Source organism: Erigeron canadensis, chromosome 9 (genome assembly GCF_010389155.1).
Source record: "Erigeron canadensis isolate Cc75 chromosome 9, C_canadensis_v1, whole genome shotgun sequence".
Taxonomy (NCBI): domain Eukaryota; kingdom Viridiplantae; phylum Streptophyta; class Magnoliopsida; order Asterales; family Asteraceae; genus Erigeron; species Erigeron canadensis.
Genome location: NC_057769.1, coordinates 756,804 through 780,864, shown reverse-complemented (window position 1 = coordinate 780,864; position 24,061 = coordinate 756,804). Strand labels below are relative to the sequence as shown.

Here is a 24,061-nt window from a genome sequence, read left to right as displayed (position 1 = left end):
TTCCAGCATTTTACCCTGGATGATTAAAGCAAAATAACCCGAACCCGGATTAACTTTGTCCAAAATACCATATTTTACCTAGTGAATACCAGATTCAAACATCATATAGGCAGACACACCAAACATCTGCCACATACTCGTGTGATAACAAACCTGCGGTGCACCAACGTCGATCAGCTACTCTTGTGACTCAAACACATAATCAACACCAACCTTTACTTATTTCCAAACTAATGTTCGTCTTGCATTAACATTCTACTAGTATAAAGCTAATCAGGATAAAATCCCTTATACAACATTCTTCTAGTATAGTTTTTCATAGGTCTCAATCCAATTTGTGTATAATCAATAATCCTATAAAGATACTATCGTATTAATGCATATGACAAAGGGATTTCAAAACATAAAAACGATCATAGAGCAGTAACAAGCAATCAAAATATGCAACTTCAACAAAACCAAAAAGTTGATGAAATTTCTTCAAGTAAGATTAACCAGGTGAAGGTATACCATCATTTGAATAGAAGTAACTACAACATTGATATTCTTATCTAATACAGTCTTAATAATAATAATAATAATTACTCTTACAGTTAAAACCATCCTCTTCCTTAAAACTCATCCAGATAATTATCTATACACTTTCTTTTCTCAGCATAATGCATAACTACCACAATTTGCAAAGAGGTATTAACCTCTCACCAGGCCAGCTTGAAAATCGACTCGACAATGATCAATCAAAATTCCTCAAGAAAGATTCAAACAGGTTAACTGAAAACATCATCATCCGAAATCGATCGTTTTGCCTGCTTAAGCTTCTCAAGCTGAACCTGTGTATCCATAAACAACTGCATCCTTTGAACTTCCAAATCTTTAGTAAACTGCATCCTTTGTTTCTCCAATTCAATCATTTGTTTCTGTTTCTCACTTTCAACCCGCTCGTAAATCTCACCAAACCTCTCGATCGCCCTAGCCAAACGTTTCATCGAATCCGTCTCACCTCCCTCACCCAATCCACCGTCTTTCCTCCCTCTTTCCCCTCCGTCATCATCACTACTCGCCAACGACTCATCCTCATCATCCGTTCCGTCTTCCTCTGCAGCCGCTGCCGCGGCAGCAACGGCCGAGTAATTTCTCCTAAAATACGACTCGTCAACAGCCGCTGAAACCGGCAGCGGCCGTTTCTGCGGTAACGCAACAGCTAGTGGTTGTGAATGATTAAACTGCGATAGCGACGGAATAGTCGGTTTTCGATACGGTAAAGGCAAAGCCGTCGGCGGCGACGCCGACGGAACAGATTTCTTCGCCGAAGCGGCGGAACCGATTAACGGATCTAACCTAGAATAAAAAGGCCAATTACTAGTAATCAATCCATTAGATTCAGAAACCCTAGCTTTTTCAACTTTAAATTTCTTTTTCAAAGTATCAATCCGATTCTTACACTGAACATCCGTCCGGCGAGTTTTCTTCGTATGTCCATGGCGGAGATTCACCGCGTCGGCGACTTCCTGCCAATCCTTTTGCCGGAGATTCCCTCGGTTGAGTTCCATATATCGCCGTCCCCAAGCGTCAACGAGCGTCGACGTAGCCTCTTCGCTCCAACAATCCTCACGGAACGGCAACGTACGAGACGACGGCGTACCTCCGGTAGCACCGCCGGGAGCCGGAGATGGCGAATTGATTAGAGCTAGGTCGTCAGCCATAGCTAGGGTTTGTTATTTTATCGGTGATAAAAATTAGGTGAATAGGAATAATAAATCGCCGATATATAGATATATATTGAAGATAAATAGAAATATATAGATATAGAAATTATAGAGAGAGAAAGGGAGAGAGTACAAGTGGTTGATGCGTCGGTGTCGGTACCGCTGTTGTTCTGGCATCTCCGATGTACGGCTTCAAACTCCGACGTGGAACTGACGTTATGTGGTACGCTTTAATCGCTTGTACTTTTGTTTAGGTTTTCACGGGTGCCCTTGGAGAGTTGTACAATTTCCTTATAATAGATGTAAGTATTATACATCAAAGTATAGTAGTTGATTTAATGCAAATTATGTTAAATTAGTCCAGAATTAGAATTTGTAGATCTAATGTTATCAAGTGTTGTTACAAATGGTAAAAGTTTAACATTCGACAAAGAAACAACAAAAACACTACTTAATTTTATCAAAACAAAAACAAATTATCTATAATCTATATCTGTCTATATCTATAATCCCTTATAAAGATAATATGAACACTTTTTACTATATCCTTAAATTACCCTAACCCTAAAATAAATAACACACGTTCGCTTCACACAACTTCTTTATTTCTCTTTCTTTCATATTATCACTTTCCACTGTGACAGTGTTCATCATCACTGACACCCCGACCATCACCTTCCGTATCCATTGTCACCACACTTAACTATCTTTCTTAAAAATGGTATTGCTGCAAAATAAAATAAGAATGTAGGTAGTCATTCTACTTAAAAGAATTTTGTTTACACAAAACCTTCAATAAAAATATGTTATATAAAATCATGTAAGTGTTGGCATGTATTTGTGTATGCAAACATTGTATATATCTTAAAGAAAAAAAAAAGCTTTCCAAACTCAGATGCTCTAGAAAAAAGTATAGTAGGTGAATCACATAATCACAATATCATATAACATTTCATTATTATCTATACTCTTTATTAAAAATTATCTAACCCTTGTTGAAAGTTTACAAGATTTGGGACATACGATTTTATCCTTTTACCCTTCCTTATTCCCCACATTTATTCTCTCTATTGTTTTCTTTCTGTCACAAAAATACATACACCTCTACCGTTGTCTTCAAAACCCAACCATCACCTCCACCATCCATCGTCTCCACCTTCGTTCAACACCACCACCGCAACGGAACATCTCCATCATCACCCCTCGATCTAGACGCCCCGTCAAGGGTTTTTTGCCACAACGCACGGGTACCATGCTAGTTAAATAGTTTAAAAATGTCACATTTTGTTATCGCAAGGTATAAACCGTCTCCAACATGAATGGTATTTTTAGAGTATGAATAAGGAAATCTCTATTTATTCTTATTTATAAAGAATTGTTGTGTGACGTTATTCTCAATGGAAGCCTTAAATATAATCATTAAATTAAAAACGAGAAAATTGAAGTGAAATTGACATTTAGCGTGCTTTTATATTTTAATTTTTGTAAATAGAAATACTTTAATGATTTTTTGTTTACCTTTCTTTTAAAAAATATATATAAAAACTGAAGATATTTTAATGATCTCAACATGCTCATTGCAAGTCTATATAGAAGATGAGCAAACATTGATGTTGCTTTCGTTCGTTTTCCAGAAAAAGTAAACGTACGTTTACTTGCTCTACATACGGTCAACTCTGCTAAATATATGTTTTCGTAGCCCCATTACATTTTATGTTTTCAAAGGCACAAAGGACTTAAATACTTGCACTCACCACCATTGCAAAATTGATGTCTTCAAATCGACAAAAGTTAGCAAGTTAGTTTCATTGGGGAAGGTATGCATATAGGTCCGACAAATGAACTTGGTCGCCTCTAAGAAGTAGCTAGTTGTCGGGCTGTATTCCCATACAACTTCAGAAATAATATTGTTCCGCCTACTCCATATTCTCGGGTAGAAAACTTCATATATCAAGATGCTTCAAATCCATCTTCCTTGCAGTGGTTTGTATCATCTCCTTGCGTATGTCCACCTAAATAATTTGTTACCAACATATCAATGATTTTGGGTAATTTCTAAATTTGATGAACACTGTAATAGGAATATGAATCTTACCCTTGCGCCCATAAGTGACGAAAATGTAACATTTGCTTCTGCCGCATCCTCAACCACAAGTTTCTTCAATAGCCTGGTCTTAGGATCTAAGGTAGTTTCCCATAACTGTAACGGCATCATTTCTCCTAAACCTATAAATTATACATATAAAAGATACACCTCATGAATAATTACTTTAATAATTACTTCAATAGCCTGGTCTTAGGATCTAAGGTAGTTTGCTACCCTTCCCTACTCGTAAGGTGGCATACCCGGCGAACCCAGTTGACAGGTATATCGTCTTATCATGGTCTCGACAGACAGGTATAAACACTTTACCCTTTTACGGCTTTTACACTGTCCTGGCCAGAGGTCCTTATGGAAGCAGTCTCTCTACCTTTGGGTAGAGGTAAGACTATCTACAGCTCACCTCCCCCATACCCCGTTCAGGGATTGGGGACAGTTGTTGTTGTTGTATATAGATTAAAAAAAAACCAACTTCTTTGATCACCTTTGAACCTCTGAATAGTAGGTATTATATGTGAAGGAAATGAACTCTGAAGTTTTTTAAGTTCTGCTTCGTCATAACAGTAGAATGACTGCTTCCCCCTAGAAACCTGAATAATCATCCAAAATGAATCAAACTTTGTCGGCAAAGGGCCTTTTCGTCATTAAGAGGAAAACCCAAACCTTGTATAGGGGTGGCACACCAACGTATATGCAACCTTCATCAAATAAAGCTCTCTGCAAAAACAAGAAGCACGGCAAATTATTTAAAGACCATCTTACTATCTTAGACATTTTCCCACCCATGAAACAGCATTATCATTTTTAGCACTTGAAGAGCACTTAAGATATTTGACAAACTGGTCAAACGTGACATATGACGTATAAGTTTCTTTTTCTCTTGATAGTACAAATATTTAACGAAAGGATCAATTCTGATACCTGATATCTATAGAAAAATGTTAACAATAATGTACGAATATGAGCACCATCAACATCGGCATCAGTTAAAATTATAATCTTATGGTATCGTAGACTATCTTTTTTGAAATCCTCTCCCTGAAAACACAGAAAATTTTTAGTGAGCACCAAACGATGTAACTGAAACAAAAAAGAAAAAAAAAAAAGATGGTGTGAGGTGGCAAGATGGATTGGCCAGATAAGCAATGAAAGAAAGCTTGGATGAAACTAAGAGCAGGGCCAACTAAGGTTGAGTCGACCCACAAGCACTTTTTGTCCATTTACAACATGTTTTTGAAAAATAACTTGCCCGTTAATTAAAATTACTATAAATTTATACATAATTTACATGTTAACAATCTAAATATTTGGAAAAAAATTGCTTTTTTTGATTGATGCAACACAAACCATATCTGCCCATTCGCAAGTCTATGACTTGAAACTGCTATTCCTAGTTAAACTGTAATTTGTCAAAGAAATAACCTTCACTCCAAGACCAAGTGCACGAATTAAATTTTGAATCTCTTCATTCTTGTACATCGCAGCTTCATCCTTTCTTTCAACGTTCAAAATTTTACCCTTTAAAGGAAGAATAGCCTGGAAGTTCTTGTCACGACCCTGTTTAGCACTTCCACCTGCTGAATCTCCTTCAACGATAAAAATCTCTGCAAAATGTGACGCAATTTAATGATTTTGGTACTTATGTAGATAGATAACTAACAATTTATGATATTTTATTAAAAGTGTAGCGATAGAATCATAGTGTCACGCTATCAACAAAAATTTTGATTCAGGAGAAGTAAACTGAAGTACCAGCTACTTCAGGATCTGTGGCTGAACAATCAGCAAGCTTTCCTGGAAGAGATGACACCTTCAGAACACTCTTTTGTCTCTCCAATTCACGCGCCCTCTTGGCTGCTAAAGCCGCCTAGTCATACAAAGAGCTATTTAATAAGAAATGCTCTTCCAGAAGTTCCTATTGGAGGCTGTTAAAGTTATCATCTAGATGCCAAGTAATAATGGCAAAATGGGCAGGTTGGGCAACCGGTCAAAACCAGCCATCAGTGTAAGGGGTCAAAACTGGCCATTATTATACAGGGATAACACATAGGCTAGAGTTGACCAAAGACACATTCTGTTGAAAAACTCAAGATCTTTTATGCACATCAAATTTAATTACAGAAGTTATACTAATTTAATGATAATCTGAAGTTTTGAGCATATTCTGCAGTGAGAATGCATTGTGGGAGACTTTTAAACTGGTTCTTATATCGCTTAACTTTTAAGTTTCTCCCACTGACCCATTCATAAGCTTAGACTACAGTCCACCCATTTGTTTAGCCTTTTTTTCCCTGAATGATCAGAATGTTCATTAAACTGAAGAACAGATACATATCAAAACAGGATGAAATACTTGAAAAACATGTGGTTGAACTTCAACTACTTGCTAACTACGAGTAATATATAGGAGTTCCAAAAAATAATGTACAGATCTCACAGATTTTGTAAGTATTAAGGTAAGATCTAAAATCCTTTCTTAATGCTTGCCTTATTGAAACTACAAAACTTATCATTTAGGAAAATGATTGTATCAAAATCTTGATTTTAAATGCACGATTCTTATGTTTATACTTTAGACATGAATCAATTATATTTGGATCTTCATCTAGAAACATGTGTCATACCTTTAAAGCATTGAGGGACTTGGAGAGAATTGAATCAAGAACATCAGGATTCAACTCTAAGTATTCGGTGAGGTACTCTTGGAGCGAGTTATCAACCAGCTTCCTAACTTCTGGATTTCCCAAACGTGTCTTCAAGCAAATGAAGTAAGAAAACGTTATCAGATTACAGTGTGAAAATAGACCATGCATAGATTAGAGAATACCTTTGTTTGACCCTCAAACTCCGGATTTGGAAGTTTGACCGATATCACACAAGTGAGTCCCTCCCTCACATGCTCGCCACTTAAGCTGATATCCTTTTCCTGAAACCATGGTGCTAATGTTAATAACGACAAACACTGGTTCTCAACTGACAGTTCTAACGGATAACAGGTAGCAGATACATATTATTCGCCAAGGAAAGGATGAACAATGGCAATAGTGATACCTTGATAATTTTGGACTTCTTTCCAAGATTGTTGAGTGTCCTGGTTAGTGAAGCTTTGAGACCATCAATGTGAGTCCCACCATCAACTGTGCGTATGCTATTAGCATACCCCAGCATTGTATCGGAATAGGCATCCGAACACCTAATGTGAAAATCCAATGCCGGAACAAATTAGATTGTCATGAAAATATGCAGCATTTCATGTCATATTGTATACAATGGTGTTACTTTATTACTGAATGGAAACACAAAAGTACACCAAAAGTACGTTAATATAAACCAAAAATGGTGGTGAATTACCATTGAAAAGCTACATCGATGGTGATCCCATCAGATTCCTTTCGAAAGTTCAAGATATCATGAAGCGGTTGCTATATTAGAAAACAATGTGTCACTTATATTAGAAGCATTATAGTACAATGCTCAAGATAAAGATTAAAAGAAAAAAGAATGACACATGTAGGATCTATCGTTTGACCAAAAATTAAAGTAGCAAGTGTTCAACTGTTTAAAATCTGTCACACAGCTTTACTGAACCATCTTATTATTGTTTTAATAGTATATCTTTAGTGCTACTATCTAATGCATTGGATATTTTAAAATTAAGAAAGAAAAAAACTGAACTGTAGGCAAGTCAACCCATCCCAAATTATATTGACCTGTATTAATAATAACTTGTTTTGACGCTTTCTGGATATTACATTACTAAGCTTATATCAGTAAACTTGTATAGAACAGTTTTGACAAAATTCCGATATGACGGTTCAACAGCAGTCTGACAATGGTTGGCTTAGTGACAGCTCCAGCTAACCAAAGGTTTTGAGTTTCAACACTTCGTGCAGCATCATTGCAAGAACAAAGAAATATAACAAAAATAGAAGGAAATGGGAACAGGCAAGCACCTTATCAGCATTTAGCCACTTTACATACTCAACCAGCCCCCCGGCAAAGCAATACTCATCAAATCGGTTCTTCTCAGGGTCTGTATCTTCTTTCTTTATAGTAATTATCAACTGTCAATAATTAGAAAAAACGAATGCTCAATATCAAAGTCAGATAAGATCTTAATGGGCTGAAAACCATAAATTATACTTCTCATTAAATGTAATAGTGGAGAATCAATGAGGTCTCAGGTTCTGAATATTAGAGGTGGAATTTTCAACCATTCAGAGTTAAATAAGAGGTATCAGGTTCGAATTCCGTTATGTACAATCTTGGGTGGTCAAAAGGTTCAGAAACAGCCATGGGATACTGCAGTTAGGCTGTGTACATCTGAGAAAAAAACATAACTCACCTTTTCGCGGTAACCTGAACAGGGAAAACCTCATCCGTTTACCCGCTTAATTTCAACCATTGACTTAAAACTGGCTTAACCTGGGTCTCCCGAACAGGTCACAACGGGCAAAATGAGTTAAAAGATATTCAAGTATCACTAACGTTTTTTGTTTGATTATTAGCATAGCAAGGTAAAGTTTTTATAGTGAAGCATAACTCATTTACTTGAAATATATGTTACTTCGTTTTTTTTTTTGGTTTTTTTTTTGGGGGAGGGGTATCAGCCTGAACTAATTCCACTTGTTCTTAGCCCCACCCATTTCGTCACCTCTACTGAAAAATGGATAAAGGTCTAGCAGTACTTGAACGCTAATGACCGTACCCCAGGGACTAGAAAAGCTCGCTCCCGGACTCGTGCAGCAATAGTATCATAATCGAACTCCATTCCAGATGTGAATACTGCATTCGAATTTAAAATATCACATTAAAGCATGCTTTCTTGAAGCTAAATATTCGAAATTGCAAAACTAAGAATCAAAATAATAAGTGGAAAAAATTTTACTCTGTGCATCAGGCGAAAACTTTATGCATGTCCCTGTGCGATCACGTGATTCAGCTGGAAGGTCTTTACAGTCTAAAGGTTTATGAGGCTTTCCACGTGTATAGCTTTGATGGCACTCTTTACCATCTCTCCAAACAGTAACTTCTAATGCCTGTAAAATAATAACAACAAATAATAGAGTCCAAGTTATGTAAGCGAAAGATTTTGGTACACACGTGAAGCTTTTTATAATCTTTTACTTATTTCATAGAGAACAAATACAAGGGTTTAGAGCTATATATAAGCACCTCAGACAATGCATTAACTACAGACAAACCCACGCCATGTAGTCCACCTGAGACCTTATAACCACTACTGTCCCCGCCGAATTTCCCACCGGCATGCAAAACCTGCATCATTAAAAAGAAAAATTAGCAATTAAGACAACTATCACCAAAAGTAAAAGAATACAAACAGACAATTAGACCACTAAAACCTATGATACTAGGATGCACCAACTCCTAAATAACTTATAACTTCAAGACGTAATACATGATATGAAGTACTCTTAAGTGTTAAAAGGATGGAATATGCAGCTCGGAATTCAACAGGGAAAGGTGAATGGTAACATACAGTCAAGACGGTCTCCACTCCTGATTTTTTTGAGCCTGGGTGCAAGTCAATTGGAATCTGCAACATGAAAGCAATTACTTATTTCGACTAAATATCAACATTATTATATGATAATTATTATTATACTTGATTCAAATTAGCAGCCACTTGCTAGGAAAAAAAATGCATACCCCACGTCCATTATCAGCTATGCACACGGAACCATCTGCATGTAAAATGATATCGACCTTTGAAGCAAATCCAGCTTGGGCCTCGTCAACACAATTGTCCAATATTTCATAAACCTGATAAAATTATACATAGTTAGTTAATACTCCCAATTCAGTAGCGAGAAGGAAGAAGTAAATGCAACTCAGACAGAGAAAGACAAATACCAGATGATGCAGACCACGAAAACCCGTACTTCCAATGTACATGCCTGGTCTTTTCCTCACGGCATCTAAACCTTCCAATATCTGAAATGAGAATATTAAAGTGATATAATACAGAACATACATACACAACACTCAACAAAGTAACAGATCATATCATTTGAAAATTTTGGTTGTTTAAGAGGGTGTTTTAGTCTTCAGTTATCCTTGCTTAAAATTGTAATGATCAGTTACAAATGTTAAGGCAATATGACTCTGGTTATTTAGGGTTGATATAATAAAATTTGAGATAAATGACACGTTAAGCACCCAAAACTCGGGACAAAACCATTATACTGATAAACGACACCATGTTGGCCATATACCTGATTACCGGTTATTCATGGTACAATACTTAGTACTAACTGTAGCAAAAAACCAATTCTAGGATATGCTACGGTTTGGTATGTTCCCAGTCCAAATCATTTACTTCTCTTGTTACCTTAGTAAACTACGTGGGCATAAAACTCAGTTATAACCAATAGCTAAAAGTTTGAGTCAAGCTCACAGAATGGCTTGGGACTGAACCGGTTTGAAAGCAGCATCTTACCAGTACTATATGACACACATTTGCCTATTTGGTACACATTCTCACATTTCTGGATAATTTACAGTAAATACAATCTGCTGCTAATATCCTGTGCTTTCTAGCCCATTTAAATTTGTGGTTCCAACTCCACCTTTGGTGGGTCACCGATCCATCCGGTTCTTGCAAAATTCTCCATAAAAACCAGATAAATCCTAACTATCGAGGCCAGCAAGAACGGAGTTACCTTGGGAGCAGTGTGGGCAGCTGCCCCCACTCCTATTCTGTACAATGTAATTTTTTCTAATTTTAATGTATATTTGGAATTGCTCGTATTAAAAAAAAAATAGCGAACACATACAAAACGTAAGACTGATGTACTAAAATTGCCCTCTCGAGATATATATTCTGGCTCCGTCTCTAGAGGCCGGTGTGGCTCTTACAAATTGTCTACACCTAGTGGGATATAAATTTGAACCTTGACAGATATGCAAGAGTTGTCTTCCTTCCAAATTAATCACTAAGCAAGTACAGTTTCTTACAATTGCAAATCCCTGAATGTAACACAACTAATTATCTAATAATGCTTCGACGTCAAATCACCGCCAAGGTTGCTTAGTGGCGAGGCATCCTGATTACCTCACAAAAGGTCTCAAGTTCAAACCTCGTTGGGTAAACATCTTTAGGATGGTAAGGGAAAAGGTTCTATAACAGTCATGGGTATACCCGGATTAGACCTTACATATCTAGTTCAAGGACTCGCCACAATCGGGTAACCTAAACACAGAAATCCTCATCCGTCATTTACAGCTTCCTCAAACCGCAGTAATCACTATAAAAACACATATCCAAAAACTCCTTCATAGTATATTTTCCCACATTTACAAAAAGACTAAATTCCAAATGACAACAACCCACTTAAACCAATAATGCAAAATTGCAAACATCACAAATAAAACAATGCGAATACTAATAACAAAAACCCATATCATTTTTTACCTCAAACACACAAACACAGTAGGTCAAATAAGATCACCTGAATATTTTCAGACCCATAATGGTCTGGCCCATCTTTCTTTCTAGTAACTTCAGCAACAGAACTTGAAGAAGAAGAAGAAGCTGAAGTTGACATAAATACCCTTGGAACTAAAACCCTGTTTGTAGATAGTGTCCTCACTCCCAAACTTGACCTATACAAAAAATTATACATATATGTATCTAAGCATTTAAAAAAATTGTACCAATTTCAATAAATAAATATACAAAATGACAAAACCCATTGTTAAGGTTTCAAGTATAATTTAACAATACTTATACCTAAGTCTTTTATAAAAAAACAGTGGAAAAAATTGTTAAAATTTCAAGAAAGTTATATATATAATTATGAAGTATTTCAATTAAAGTAACAAACTTTATACCTGGGTTTTAAGAAAAGAGAGGGTGGGGAAGGTGAAACAGAGAGACTAGTAATGGGTATCAAGAATCTTGAAGAAGACATGATTAACCTGTAATAAAAAGATGAATAATGAAGGGGTTTAAGAAGAGCCATTCAGTACATATAATGTTAGTGTTTTAGTGGGTGTTTTATTTTATGGGGTTTTGCAGGTTTAGTAAACAAGATAACGATGGTGGTAAAGAATAACTTTTTTTTTTTACTGTGTGTGTGTAATAGTGTGTGTGTTTTTTTGGTTTGGCTCTATAAACCATTAAAACCCTACTACCTTAATTCTTTTTCATTTTAGATTTTTACTCTGTGTTTTTACATTTTTTATTTTAAACCCTAGGTTTTATACTTTATACAACTTGGAAAGCACTCCATCCATGTTCTTTTTATATTGATTTTGATTTAAAATATTCTCTGTTACAAAATGAGATTTATCGAAAAATAAAAAGAAGTGACACTTAAAAGTTAAAACAAAGGATTAGAGTCATTTATAAAGATTAAAAAACAGAAAAAAGAATGAAATAAAATCCAACCATAATATTTGAAGTTTAGAAAAGTGAAGAACGATAATTTAAACTTATTGTAATTTGCGGCTAACTTTAGATTTTATTTTTTAACTCCCAGCCGAAAATACGAGTATAAAATGGAACTCTTTAATCCTTAAAAATTAAGGTCGATTTATTCATGTGGCGGCTTATAAGAGATGTCCCGCTTCCGGGATTTACTTGGCCATAGGTGGGATTCATAGCATTGGACTTAGCCGTGTTTTTAGTTGCTCTGTTGACCTCACTCTTTTTGTTCTTGCAAGATAGCAATGGCTACTCGTGACAAGCTTGCTAGGTGGTTACATCTTGACATCCGTTGTTGCGAACCAATATAAGTGAATGATTGGCTTAATTATATTCATTTGTGGGGAACACATGTTAATTATAAAGGGCATTTATCTACATTTGGTGGTAGATGTTTTGGAAAAAATAGATTTAAAAGAACCTTCAATGTAGACATTTCATAATAAGTGGTATCGATGTCTTTTTTGTTAGTATCATCTAGATGTAAAATCATCAATGGATGTATGCTCAAACACATCTAAGTCGGCAAAAATAATATATATCTCAATTTGGCACGCATAGACTCGATCATATGCCGATACAGATTGTAACGATTTAGACTTGGCAACTTCAAGAGATGGAGCTAGGAAATTTTTTGCAAGAGGCAAAATTAAAAGTTATTTGTCATATATACTTATAACAGTCGTATCCGTGAATAAAAAAACAGGCCCTAGATCGAAAATAGAAAATGGACCCTCAAAAGAATTTGTTATCTACATCGGGTCTAATAATCATATTGAAAATACTAGTTTTTTTTAATAGATAATGACCACACGTATCGAACAATGTCTTATTAAAAGAAAACATATTCAATCATATAATGCAGAAACCCAACAAATATACTTCTATGGATATAATTAGCTTGTATATATACTATGTCTTTTACCCGCGCGATGCACGGTTTTTGAAAAAGTGGTTAAATTATATATTGGGTAATAGTTTATAACGTCTAACAGTTTTTCTAGTTAAATAATATAAAGTTAATGTTTGTTTATTTTGTTAATGCAAGAATTTTAGTAATAGTAATAATAACTTGTTGATATAGCATTTATGAGAGAACTTTTTTTACAGTAACATTTTTATTCCAATTTTACAATAACTTGTTAATCCCTTTTATATTTGTTTGTTCACTGAACCGTGTAATGCATGACAAGATTTATACAATTGATGATGACGTGTTACATTCATTGCACATTTAGATATTATATATATATATATATATATATTGCCACCGGTGAGTGGAGTTTTTATGAATTTTTGTCCATCGGATCAGATTGATATTTGATCTCAACCATATAAACTCTTCCTTTTAAATTGGAAGATTAGTTAGCAGATAATAAAAACATGGGCTATTGAATCGGAAGATTAGTTAGCTGATAATATAAACATGGATAAAACATGGTATGTTATAAAGTCATCCATTCAAAACGGATGGGTAGTTAATGTTTAATATAAACGTGGATAAAGGACCAAAATACACAACTAATTCACCTATATTTCAGCGATGCACTAAGTCAAAGTTTTTTAATTCAAAGTTATTACGTGTATAGGAAGTTGTGAATAAGTCTTTCCACTGATAGTTTGCATATAGTTGTATATAGTTGTTCCTTTATTTCAATGTTTGTTAGTAGAATAACGGGTCAATGGGTTTCCCCGATTAATTAGCTCACGTAGTGGTTAAGTAGTTGCGATGCATTTTTTTCCTATTTAAACACATCAATATAACAGGTTCAGTATTACTTTCTATGCAAATAGAAAATATCACTTGGGCTTCCAATTTAATTTGCGATATGATACTTCTTTGTGTCTTTAATATATACCAACATAATTTGTTGTCTATCTTCATCTATCTAATTATTACTTTACTGATGCACTGCAAATATCAGTTTACTAATGCACTACAACTATTAGGGGGTGGGTGGAAGCGAGTTCATGTGCCAGGGGTATGGTGAGCCCGAGCAGCTACACCGCCACTACTCTCTGCGGGTTCGTCCAACACCAAAAGCCACAAGTAGAGAAGCCGCGCATGAAATCTCCCTCAAAATAGTCAGATGACCGTTGTTCCTGTCACCGTTGTTCCTGTCTATCGATCAATTGCATCTTCCTTTGTTGTTGTCTATCAAATGTTTCTTTAGGAGAATTCTCTGCACCAAGCTCAACTTTCCCCACCTTTATCATCTTTGGATGATCCAAATGCTTTTTATCTCTTCGAAAGCTGAGTCCTTTGTGATCATTTATGTTTATGTCATTGACTTTAATTTGTACGTGTATGATGTATATTTATGTGATTGCAGAGAATGAAATCCGCAAGAGTGAAATTGATAAGTGAATATAAATCAAATTGTCATGAAGTTAAAACATTTACATAAAATTTTAACATTAAAGATTCATAGCTTTATTACATCGATCAAATTTTCATTTTCTATCGAAAACTTATATTTATTATGAGTAAGTTTATTAAAATTATTAATAATAACTTTTACGTAGCTACATATAATTCCAGTTAAAGCTTTAATTTATGTGATAATAACTTATAACCTTAAACATGTCAGACTAAACGTGGGGAAACAATAATGGTAATGGTGGTGACTGGTGGTGATGACGGTGCTAGCGGGAACAAGTGGCGGTGGTGATGGTAGCCACGACAAGTGGTGGCGACAGCGGTGCGTCAACTAATGTAGGTTGTGGCGATGCCGGTGGAGATGGTGGCAACTGGCGGCGTAGTCGGCTAATGGTGGTGGTGGCAGCACGAGTGGGTAATGCATGCTATTGATATTAAAGGGGTTATTTTAGTTTTTCAGGAGGTGAATGATAGATATTGTAAGTTAAAAGTGGTAGTTATACCAAATATCGTGGGGGGGGGGGTGGTTGATTTTATGGTAGTATACAAATCATAATTAATCATCGGTTATAAGACAACTAAAAATATGCAAATAAAATAAAAACGTACTTGATAATTAAGTATAACCCGAGCTACGCATGGGTATTGTTCTAGTTGTTTCATGTGTATAAAATAAGACACAAATAGTTTACTAACTATTTAGAGAAACCATGTAAATGCACGTTAGTGGGACTTAAACCATGTATTCTAATTATATACGTCTCCTTAAAAGCGTAATGATTTAGATCAGTTATCATTAATTATCATATCATGGCAACTAATTTATGGTTACATCATATCAGGAGCGACTAATGTCAGTGGGAGGAGTAAGACACCGCTCTTGTACAAGTTTTGCTAGAAGTACAAGTAGTAACATCACTAATTATGATTTAGATCATTAAAATTAGTTGCTAATTGGGAAACCCTTTAGTATTTACAGAATAGTTTGACCATGTTGGTTCGGTTCCAACATTTCCCAAATACTATGCCTCCACAATCTCATACGAGTTATCTGAATCTACCCGTATATCACTCAAAGATGTTACGTCATCAGACCAAAATTTCCTTTTATCCGTCCAGATATACACATATGGTTTCTGGTGCTGCATATGCTCCGTGCATTATTGCCTTCTTAACTTAAACCACAGGTTTACCTCTACTGTACGTTTGAAGATCTGAAGCACTCTCTCTTTTACCAAACGAACGTGTCGCAAAGTAGACGCGTAAACATTAACACTACTAATCCTTATAGTAATGTTGATCGTGACTTGTACAGTATTCACTTTGCCGCACATGATTTGGTAAAAGAGTGAGTGCTTCAAAATTTCAAATCTTTCAACGAACGGTAGAGATAAACTTGTTTAGGTTGCTAGTTAAAGATGGCCACGAAGCATACGCAACACCCGGGGAGCATATACGTATATCTTGACCCATAAAAGGAAATTTTGGTCTTGATGACGTAACAGCTTGGAGAGATATTCAGTTAGATTCAGCTAATTTGTATGAAATTGCGGAGTAACATCATTCAATTTGTATGACACAACTAACGAGAAGAAAAAAGGTGTTTTTATAAGGCCCAAAAAACTAACGAGATATTTAATTTGCATATTGGTCAGGGAAGGTTGAAGAAAAAAGGTGGCAACGTGAAGGGATAGGAACACTCCATGCAAGAAAGTTTTCCTTATTTGTTTTTATAAGGCCCGGAAATCAGAATTGAAACTCTTAACAAAATGACCAAAAGGATAAGAAATAGTGACATAAGCTTTTTTTTCCCTATATAGACAAAAAGAATGTGTTGCATGTGTAAATACAGAAAGAGGAGTAGTATAGTAGTTCTCAATGGTTTCAGAGTAAAGAATAGATCGAGTTTGTTTTTATAGTGATAAGCTAGCATGGGTGGTAAAAGCATGAATAAAGAGTAGGTGAGTATTAAAGAGTTGGTGAGTGTTATGTATGGAATGACTAGGTAAGGTTGTACATAAAATTTTGACCGTTTTGAAGTTTGTGGATTGTGGATCAATATTTTTGTATGAGGGTATGGGTTTTGAATGAATGAATCAGAAAGTTTGAATGGCATATCTAGAGTAAAGATAGACCAAGTTTTATATGTGACTTAAATGGGTTGGGCCAAGGTAGTTAAGTGATGGTCTATCTTTCTTGAAATTTTTTAGTTTAGAAAATACTGTATTTATGCAATACAACTATACAAGTGCAAGTCAGAGCCCATGCTACAAGTTTGATAAACAGGTGCATTGCCTAAAAATTCAAACTTATTTTTTAATTTGGCCACTTAGAACTCTTTTTTCACTTTCTATGTCATTAGTTATTAAAATGGAAAACGATTAATGTAACTAAATAATGCTCCCTCCGTCCCATTTTAGTTGTCATGTTGACTAACTTTGACCGTAAATAACTTTGTTTGTACTATATAGTAGTTGATGAAACTTATATGAACGAAAGTAAATTAAAAACCCAATCCATTCATAGAGTTTTTATCAAGTGTTACATGACACAAACAAAGTTATTTACGATCAAAGTTAGTCAACATGACAAATAAAATGGGACGGGGGAGTATGTCTAAAGATATGCCTTAAGGAGAAGTAGACACATGTCATAATAAATGGTGAGATTAATAAAGAGAAATTGTGAAATTCATGTGTCAAAAGATGAATAGAGTATGTATGTTATTAGACATATTTTTAAGTATATGTACCGTTATCCTATTTAAATATGTCATATAAGGCCATTTTGTTTCCAAAAGTTAGTAAAATTTTGATGATCCAAAAAAGACCGTTTGAAAAATATGATGTCTAGAAAGAGATGCTTTTAACTTACTAGATTATAAGCATTACGAGTATATAACATCTAGGGTTTAAATGTTCACCAAAAAAAAAAATCTAGGGTTTAAAATGTACAATAACTTACATTTTTTTTTTTTTAATGTTAGCCGTCTTCTTGGTTTTACATACGATACATCATACAAAGAGCACACAATACATACATACATATTATATTATCATATATAAAGTCATAAAGAAAGAAAATGGGTAAATTAACGTTGTGATAATTTCACCTTTCAATTAAAATTAAGGTTAAGATTCAAAAAAGAGAACTGAATCTCAATCATTGATTTTATTCTCAATAATCTTTTAACTTTACCCCTCAAGTTAATCCCCACAAAAAAAAAAAACACTGCATACCAAAGTTATATTAAAATGAAAGAAAAAAAATTAAAAGGAGAGAAATAGAAATCCAAACAACCCAAAATATCGACTGTCGTAGCTGCCACCATCTCGGCACCGCAACAACACTGGCCCATAAGGGAGGTCGCCAGCTTCTTATAGTCTTCGCTAGGAATGTTCATGTTCTGCTTTGAGCAGTTTTAACTTAAAATATCAAACAAAGCAATATAATCATTGGCTTTATATAGTTGACATGGACCCTTGTTTATATGATCATGGTTTCAATCCATACCCATTTGACCCTTTAGAGATATTATATACCCAAATCTCTCTTTTGGCAGTGACATTTTAGACATCAGGGACCAACTTGTGGGGATGATACTTGTCAACTCATATCACTAGCTTCTCCGCAATCTAGAGTCTCTATTTATAATCGTCTCGTGGGAAGCTTGCCTAAGCGATTACAGATCATGGAAGATATCTAGTTGATCAGTTTGCTGCTCGGAACATTATTGATACTAATCATCCCCACAACATATAATAGATTATGTGTTATTCATACTCATAATTTCTTGTAACTATTTGTAATTTCTTTAGTCATTGTAAGGTCAGATTGATGGATTATGTGACAACTTTATTGTACATTTAAATATTACTTCATGGGTATACAATAAGACACACAAATTACACTAATAATTCCTTCTTTCACATAATTATTGAGTAAATTTTATAACCTATCTAGATCAGGAGTCTCTTGAACTTGCTCTTCGGATTACTCAAGTCATAACACGGCCCTGCAAGTAAAAAAAATAATGTAACTTAGTTCCATTTCTCGTCTTTCAAATCCAAGAGTATGTATGAACTCAGAAGGGAATGTATGTATATTTATGAAGATTAAACCTGGGAACACTAGTATGCCGTCCCATATGGCTGCCGCGTTCTCTACCAACACGCAATGCAGCAAGTTCTTTTTCCATTGCAGCTATTTCTCTCCTTGTTTTTTTCCCCTCTACCTCCATCGCCCGATTCAATGTCTCAACATTTTTTGTCAATATCTGTAAGTTTCAAATTGTTAGTTATTTCACTTATAAAAAGCATAATTGAAGTATTTAAATTATGAAGTGTGGACTGCAAAACCTCAATTGTATTGTTTCGTTCTGTGAGATTTTGATCTTTTTGTTGACAAGCTTTTTGTAAGGTTAAGACTTCCTTCTGTAACATATCATACAACCTGCCAGATACAAAATCTTCGGGTTTTGACTTATTCAGCTCTTCAGCATGATCACGTTCATTTGAGAATAGCTTACTGGAATCTACTAATTTACTGCAATCATATACTTTTGATGATATACTTCCATGCTTAAGTAAATTTCTTGATGAAAATCTACTAGAGGAAGATCTTGATAAATTTTCAACTCCTCCTAGAGACTGGCGTGCTGCTCGTCCACTGCTGATAGCTCTTTCTGGGACAGCAGCACATGAAATACCATTACGAGACGATGATTTAAATCTTTCCTCCAAAACTTTGAAACGGAGTTGGTACTTTTCCTATGAAAGTATAGCAACAGTTAGGAACTGAAACTTAAGTTTTAAATGTTAAAAGAAAGGGATCATAAAATTGTGAATGTGAACCCCCGTACTTTTAACTGTGCTTCTGCCTTTGCAGTGCGGTCCGCGATAGCCAGTTTCTCTTTTAGTTGTTGCAATTCTCCCTAAAAAAACCAAAAAACTATGTCACATATTGGATATGTTTTAGCAGTTATACCCTCAAGATGATAAATAGCAAAATCATAAAATATGTTAGGCAGCAAAATCATCTATTTACCGATAATGGTTTGATTTGGGTTGTGTTTTATCTTAAATAGGCAAAGGTATAAAAAAAACTACTGAAATGGGCCAAACCATCATCTGAAACTGCTGAAATAGTCAAATAGGTTGAAACTTGAAAGTCAGCCAAAGTCAAAGTCTGGCCTAATCTTTAATCATTTCATTCCAAAACTTAGAATTTTATTGTGATAAAATTGTTTTTTAAGCATACCTTATATAAACTCCTACGTTTTACAAAAAAAAAAAATTGTTTGCACCAACCCAACCTGACTCACCGCATTCTATTTGCATTAAAATGATGTGTTTCAGCCCGAATCTGTTTTTGTCCATTACTCGACCCACCCACCCCGCCAGCCAATCTTGCCCGTGTTTAGCCATAAAGCAGGAAAGAACACATGCCTGAAAAACTCTTCTTTCTTCCAGCCATTTTTTTACAGGCATTACTTTGTTATCAGTATCTTTCCAGTCATTTGCTACTACAACAGCAACACGGTTTGCAGAAACTTTGGCACGAGCTAATTCACGGTCCAAGATCTTCTTCTCTTCCTACACAAGATTTAAAAAATCAGCACAAGTTAAAGAAATAACGATTTACATGCTTTTAAACTTTAATGAACTCAATATTCCCGCAGAGAGAATATAGCTACATTTGTCTCTTGCAGTCTGCGCTCATAATCACGCACGGCATTTGCAGCAGCTCCACCAGCCAAAACAGCTTCTTCAAGCTCAGAAACAGTTTGAGTCAGCTTTTCAACCTCTGAAACTTTCTGTCGGTTCATTTTATCCAATATTCTGTTTTCCTCCTGCATAAAAAGTCCATAAGTTATCATTATGCTACCAACAACGCATAAGAAAATTAGAATTGTAAAACAGTGATTACCTGACATATGTCAATCTGTTTCATCAGCTCTTGGTTTTTGTTCTGAAGATCATCAACCATGGATGCTTTTGTCATTGCTAATTTAACAGTTCTCTCTGCCTCCAAAAGAGCCGTTTCCTTAGATTTACTGAGACGGTCTAGTGCTCTATTATCGTCCTGCAACTTTGATACCTGATGGAAGCAAAGTGCCATGCGTCAAAACTCTATGTTACCAATTTTGATAGCATTCCTCGCCTAGGAAACCAACTAGTTTATGCCCGAAAACCATCAAAGTTTCAAATTTGGATTCTAGTAATTAATGAGGACAACACAACTCGTGTTAGCAAACTTTGACCAGGTTGATGTTTATCCTTTCTAATGGTGATTGTGGTTTAGGTCATTACCTCCATCCTAATCAACTTGAGTTCTGCCTCCAATGGAGCAATAATAGCCTCAATAGGAGGCATCTCATCATCTTTCTGGGCAGCATGAACTCTTCGAAGAGTGGCTTCCGCCGCAAATTGTGCAGCCAAAGCATGCTTTTTCTCATCATTAATCTTCTTAATCTCTAAATTCTGTAAGCCCAAAAAATAAGTTGATCATATCTTTCTAAAAAAGTAAGGTAAACAAGTACGAGTATACAAAAAGAATCCTCATATATGGACCTATAGAAGTAAGGACTAGCGTTAACGGGATACCTTGCTATCCAAAAGGGATTCGGTTTTCTTAAGCTTTTCATCCACTTTGTTTAGCTCATCATTTAGCTGCAACAACATGAACATAACAGATTATGGATTATGATCCTAAAGTCATTCAAGAATCTTATGTAAGGCCTACGTACAACGCAATGGTAATAACGAGATGAAAAATAAAAGGAGCACAATAAAAACACCTCTTCCACTGCCTTCTCTTTAACGTGTTCATGGTACTTCAATGCCTTTATTTCTGCATATGCATCTCCCAATTCCCTATCTTTATCTGCAAAAGTAGAGTGTCCAATCTCACAAAATAGGTTTCCACATATGAAAACAATTTCAAAAAATCCGATAAATAAACCTTTAACTTTGTTAAATTCTAGTTTTACACTAATTAAACCACCACCAAGGTGGCCCTAGTGGAAATAGTCACAAGGATATTCTACATCAATGTCAAAGACTTGCCTTCCGTGAGAAACCTCAACAGGCCGGCAAACTTATTCGTTAACTCGTTTCAGTTTTAGACAATTAACTTCTTTCTATAAGATTTTCGACATGCTATGTATAGGTTTACTTATAAGCAACATCCTAACAAACACTACTGCCATATCTCAGCAATAAACGCACTAATTTTTCAATAAATTCGTTAAAATTCTGTTTTTAAGGACCACATTTTAGGAACAACGTAACTAATGAGGTAAATAGCTAAGAAAAGTACTAGGTAGTAACCTCGTAGTTGGTTCTCAAGACGGGTAAGTTCAAAACGAACTGGGTCGGAACCATGCAAATGGTTAATGATATCATCAATCTCATTAGCTGTTCTTGAAATGGACTTTTTTCGACCATAGCGCAATGAAGGAGACTTCTTTAAAGGTGAACAACAATCTGGCATTGTGTTGCTTACTTGAACAGTAGCCATTCAAGTTAAAGAATTATGGTGAATGAATAAAGAATTTTTGGAGATATACATATAGTTGAATAGTTAATATATATAGTGTAATTAAAAGGTAGGGAATGAAGTGAGGACCGTTTTGTTGTTAAGATGACAGAGAGGGAAAGATAATGAGTGGTACTTGTATATGGTAGTAGACTAGTAGGTGTAACGCTTTGGCTTCTTTTTGTTTTTATTCATTCTTTTTTAAGCTTAATATATGGTACTTCTGAGTGTAAAAGGTCAAAGATGATTCACATATATTTTATTTTTATTAAAATCGGCTATCTTTTTATTAACATTCTATACTCATAACATGTTAGACCCCTGAATATAATCGCAAGGAATTCAATAAAAAGAACCACACATAATTGTCACTTCTTATAGTCGAACCAAAGACGTACGAGTAAGAACCGGGATGCTTCTTCACAGTCCCAAGCAATTGTAAGTAGTTGTGCAGCTAAATCAAACAACACTAACTTAGCCACGTACTACAATCATTTATGTACTTGTTATTAACAAAATTCATTTTCTGATCAGATGTTACGAAGAATAAATAAAAGTCATGAAAAATGAGTAAGAATAAGAAAAAGGCATATAATTATAGTTTTCGGGTGTAAAAGAAGATGCAGTAAAATTGGACCCACAAAATCAACGGGTGTGTCACGGCAACGGTAACAAGTGGGGTAGAAATTAAGTTGAAGTATAACCGTTGGAAGTGACTTTTACAATGCCCACACTAAAAGCGTGGAGAGCTTTACCTTTGATTGATTGCTACATCCACTACACTTCAAGAGCATGCATCCTACATGTCTACATATCTATGTGACTATGTATACTCTTTTCTTAACTTTCTCTTATAGACAACCGAATGAAAATTACTGTACATAAATCTATACACTTAAAATACGGTATCAAAAATATTATGTTGAATTATAAATAATTATAAAATTCGTGGCAAAAGGTTAAAAATCTATAAGCAGAACTAGCCCACACTAACATGTTTATCCATAATGCAGACTCATTAAACAGTTATGGTTATGATGGTTTGTGCCTGAACCCAAAATATTGTGCTATTTGTGGCAAAGATGCCCCTACTCATTACCAATTGAGCTCCATAACATAGATAACTAACTATAATTGTAATATAATATTAATATGAATGATGAGAGTAACATGAGTCACTATAGAAAGCGTTGATGAATCCATCTTGAGTTCACGAGTAAGAGTTTTCCCGACAACACAACGGACTACATAAGAACTATGGAGGTAAGCATGTTCAATGTGTGCTTGGAAGAAGGTGGTAGATAAATTCGGGTTCCAACCTCTAGCATACTGTCTGCTTGGATGTCACTGCTAGAGTTTGAACTACTAACCAACTAACAACGTTTTAAAAATTAAAAAAAAAAATCTAGGTAAATTGCAATAATTGGAAGTTAGGCTTTAAGCTCCAGTTTTTTTTTATGCATGTATAATTTTACTAAATTGAAAATGAGTTATAATCTCAAACCATTAGATCAGAAATGTACTATTCTAAAATTTTGATTTCGGCCATGAAAACTAGAGACCTTTGATTCATTGTTTGTTTGATATCCAAGATCAAAGTTTGTTATTCTCGTGTAGTCGACAATGAAGTGTTCATACATGATAGAAACTTGACCTTCCATTGGGTCGATATCGTTATATCAACTAGGCTAAAAGCACACATCACAAGTGGACCATAAGTTCCTTTTTATGAAACAACCCTCAACTTTTCTATCAACAATCAATAAAAGGCAGGCAAAATTTCACCCTCTAAAGTCTAAATTATGCAATTTCTAGTTTTTAAAGGAATATGGACATGATACTGAAGTTTAAAACCTACTGTAATAATAAATCGATAGCCATAAACA

The 24,061-nt window shown here is 35.0% G+C and overlaps 3 protein-coding genes across 3 annotated transcripts; all 3 read right to left on the bottom strand.

Annotated features, from left to right (window-relative positions):
• Nucleotides 1-454: 454 nt before the first annotated feature.
• On the bottom strand, nt 455-1,791 carry LOC122581978 (trihelix transcription factor ASIL1-like). Its single transcript, XM_043754311.1, has one exon. The coding sequence runs from the start codon at nt 1,701-1,703 to the stop codon at nt 768-770; it is 936 nt and encodes a 311-aa protein (XP_043610246.1). The 5' UTR covers nt 1,704-1,791; the 3' UTR covers nt 455-767.
• A 1,452-nt stretch (nt 1,792-3,243) lies between these two features.
• Nucleotides 3,244-11,871, bottom strand: LOC122582600 (DNA gyrase subunit B, chloroplastic/mitochondrial-like). Its single transcript, XM_043755012.1, has 20 exons — nt 11,662-11,871; nt 11,280-11,433; nt 9,682-9,762; nt 9,478-9,591; nt 9,308-9,364; nt 8,983-9,084; nt 8,696-8,846; nt 8,516-8,592; nt 7,761-7,871; nt 7,159-7,229; nt 6,859-7,000; nt 6,635-6,733; nt 6,432-6,560; nt 5,560-5,674; nt 5,230-5,411; nt 4,729-4,845; nt 4,471-4,524; nt 4,292-4,397; nt 3,802-3,932; nt 3,244-3,718 (listed from the first exon to the last, which is right to left on the bottom strand). The coding sequence occupies exons 1-20, from the start codon at nt 11,790-11,792 to the stop codon at nt 3,650-3,652; spliced, it is 2,193 nt and encodes a 730-aa protein (XP_043610947.1). The 5' UTR covers nt 11,793-11,871; the 3' UTR covers nt 3,244-3,649.
• Nucleotides 11,872-18,470: 6,599 nt separating this feature from the next.
• On the bottom strand, nt 18,471-22,237 carry LOC122582129 (microtubule-associated protein 70-1-like). The gene is made up of 11 exons (XM_043754487.1): nt 21,968-22,237; nt 21,436-21,521; nt 21,242-21,307; nt 20,948-21,118; nt 20,565-20,735; nt 20,332-20,487; nt 20,084-20,230; nt 19,498-19,569; nt 18,995-19,405; nt 18,758-18,912; nt 18,471-18,651 (listed from the first exon to the last, which is right to left on the bottom strand). The coding sequence occupies exons 1-11, from the start codon at nt 22,155-22,157 to the stop codon at nt 18,639-18,641; spliced, it is 1,638 nt and encodes a 545-aa protein (XP_043610422.1). The 5' UTR covers nt 22,158-22,237; the 3' UTR covers nt 18,471-18,638.
• Nucleotides 22,238-24,061: the final 1,824 nt, after the last annotated feature.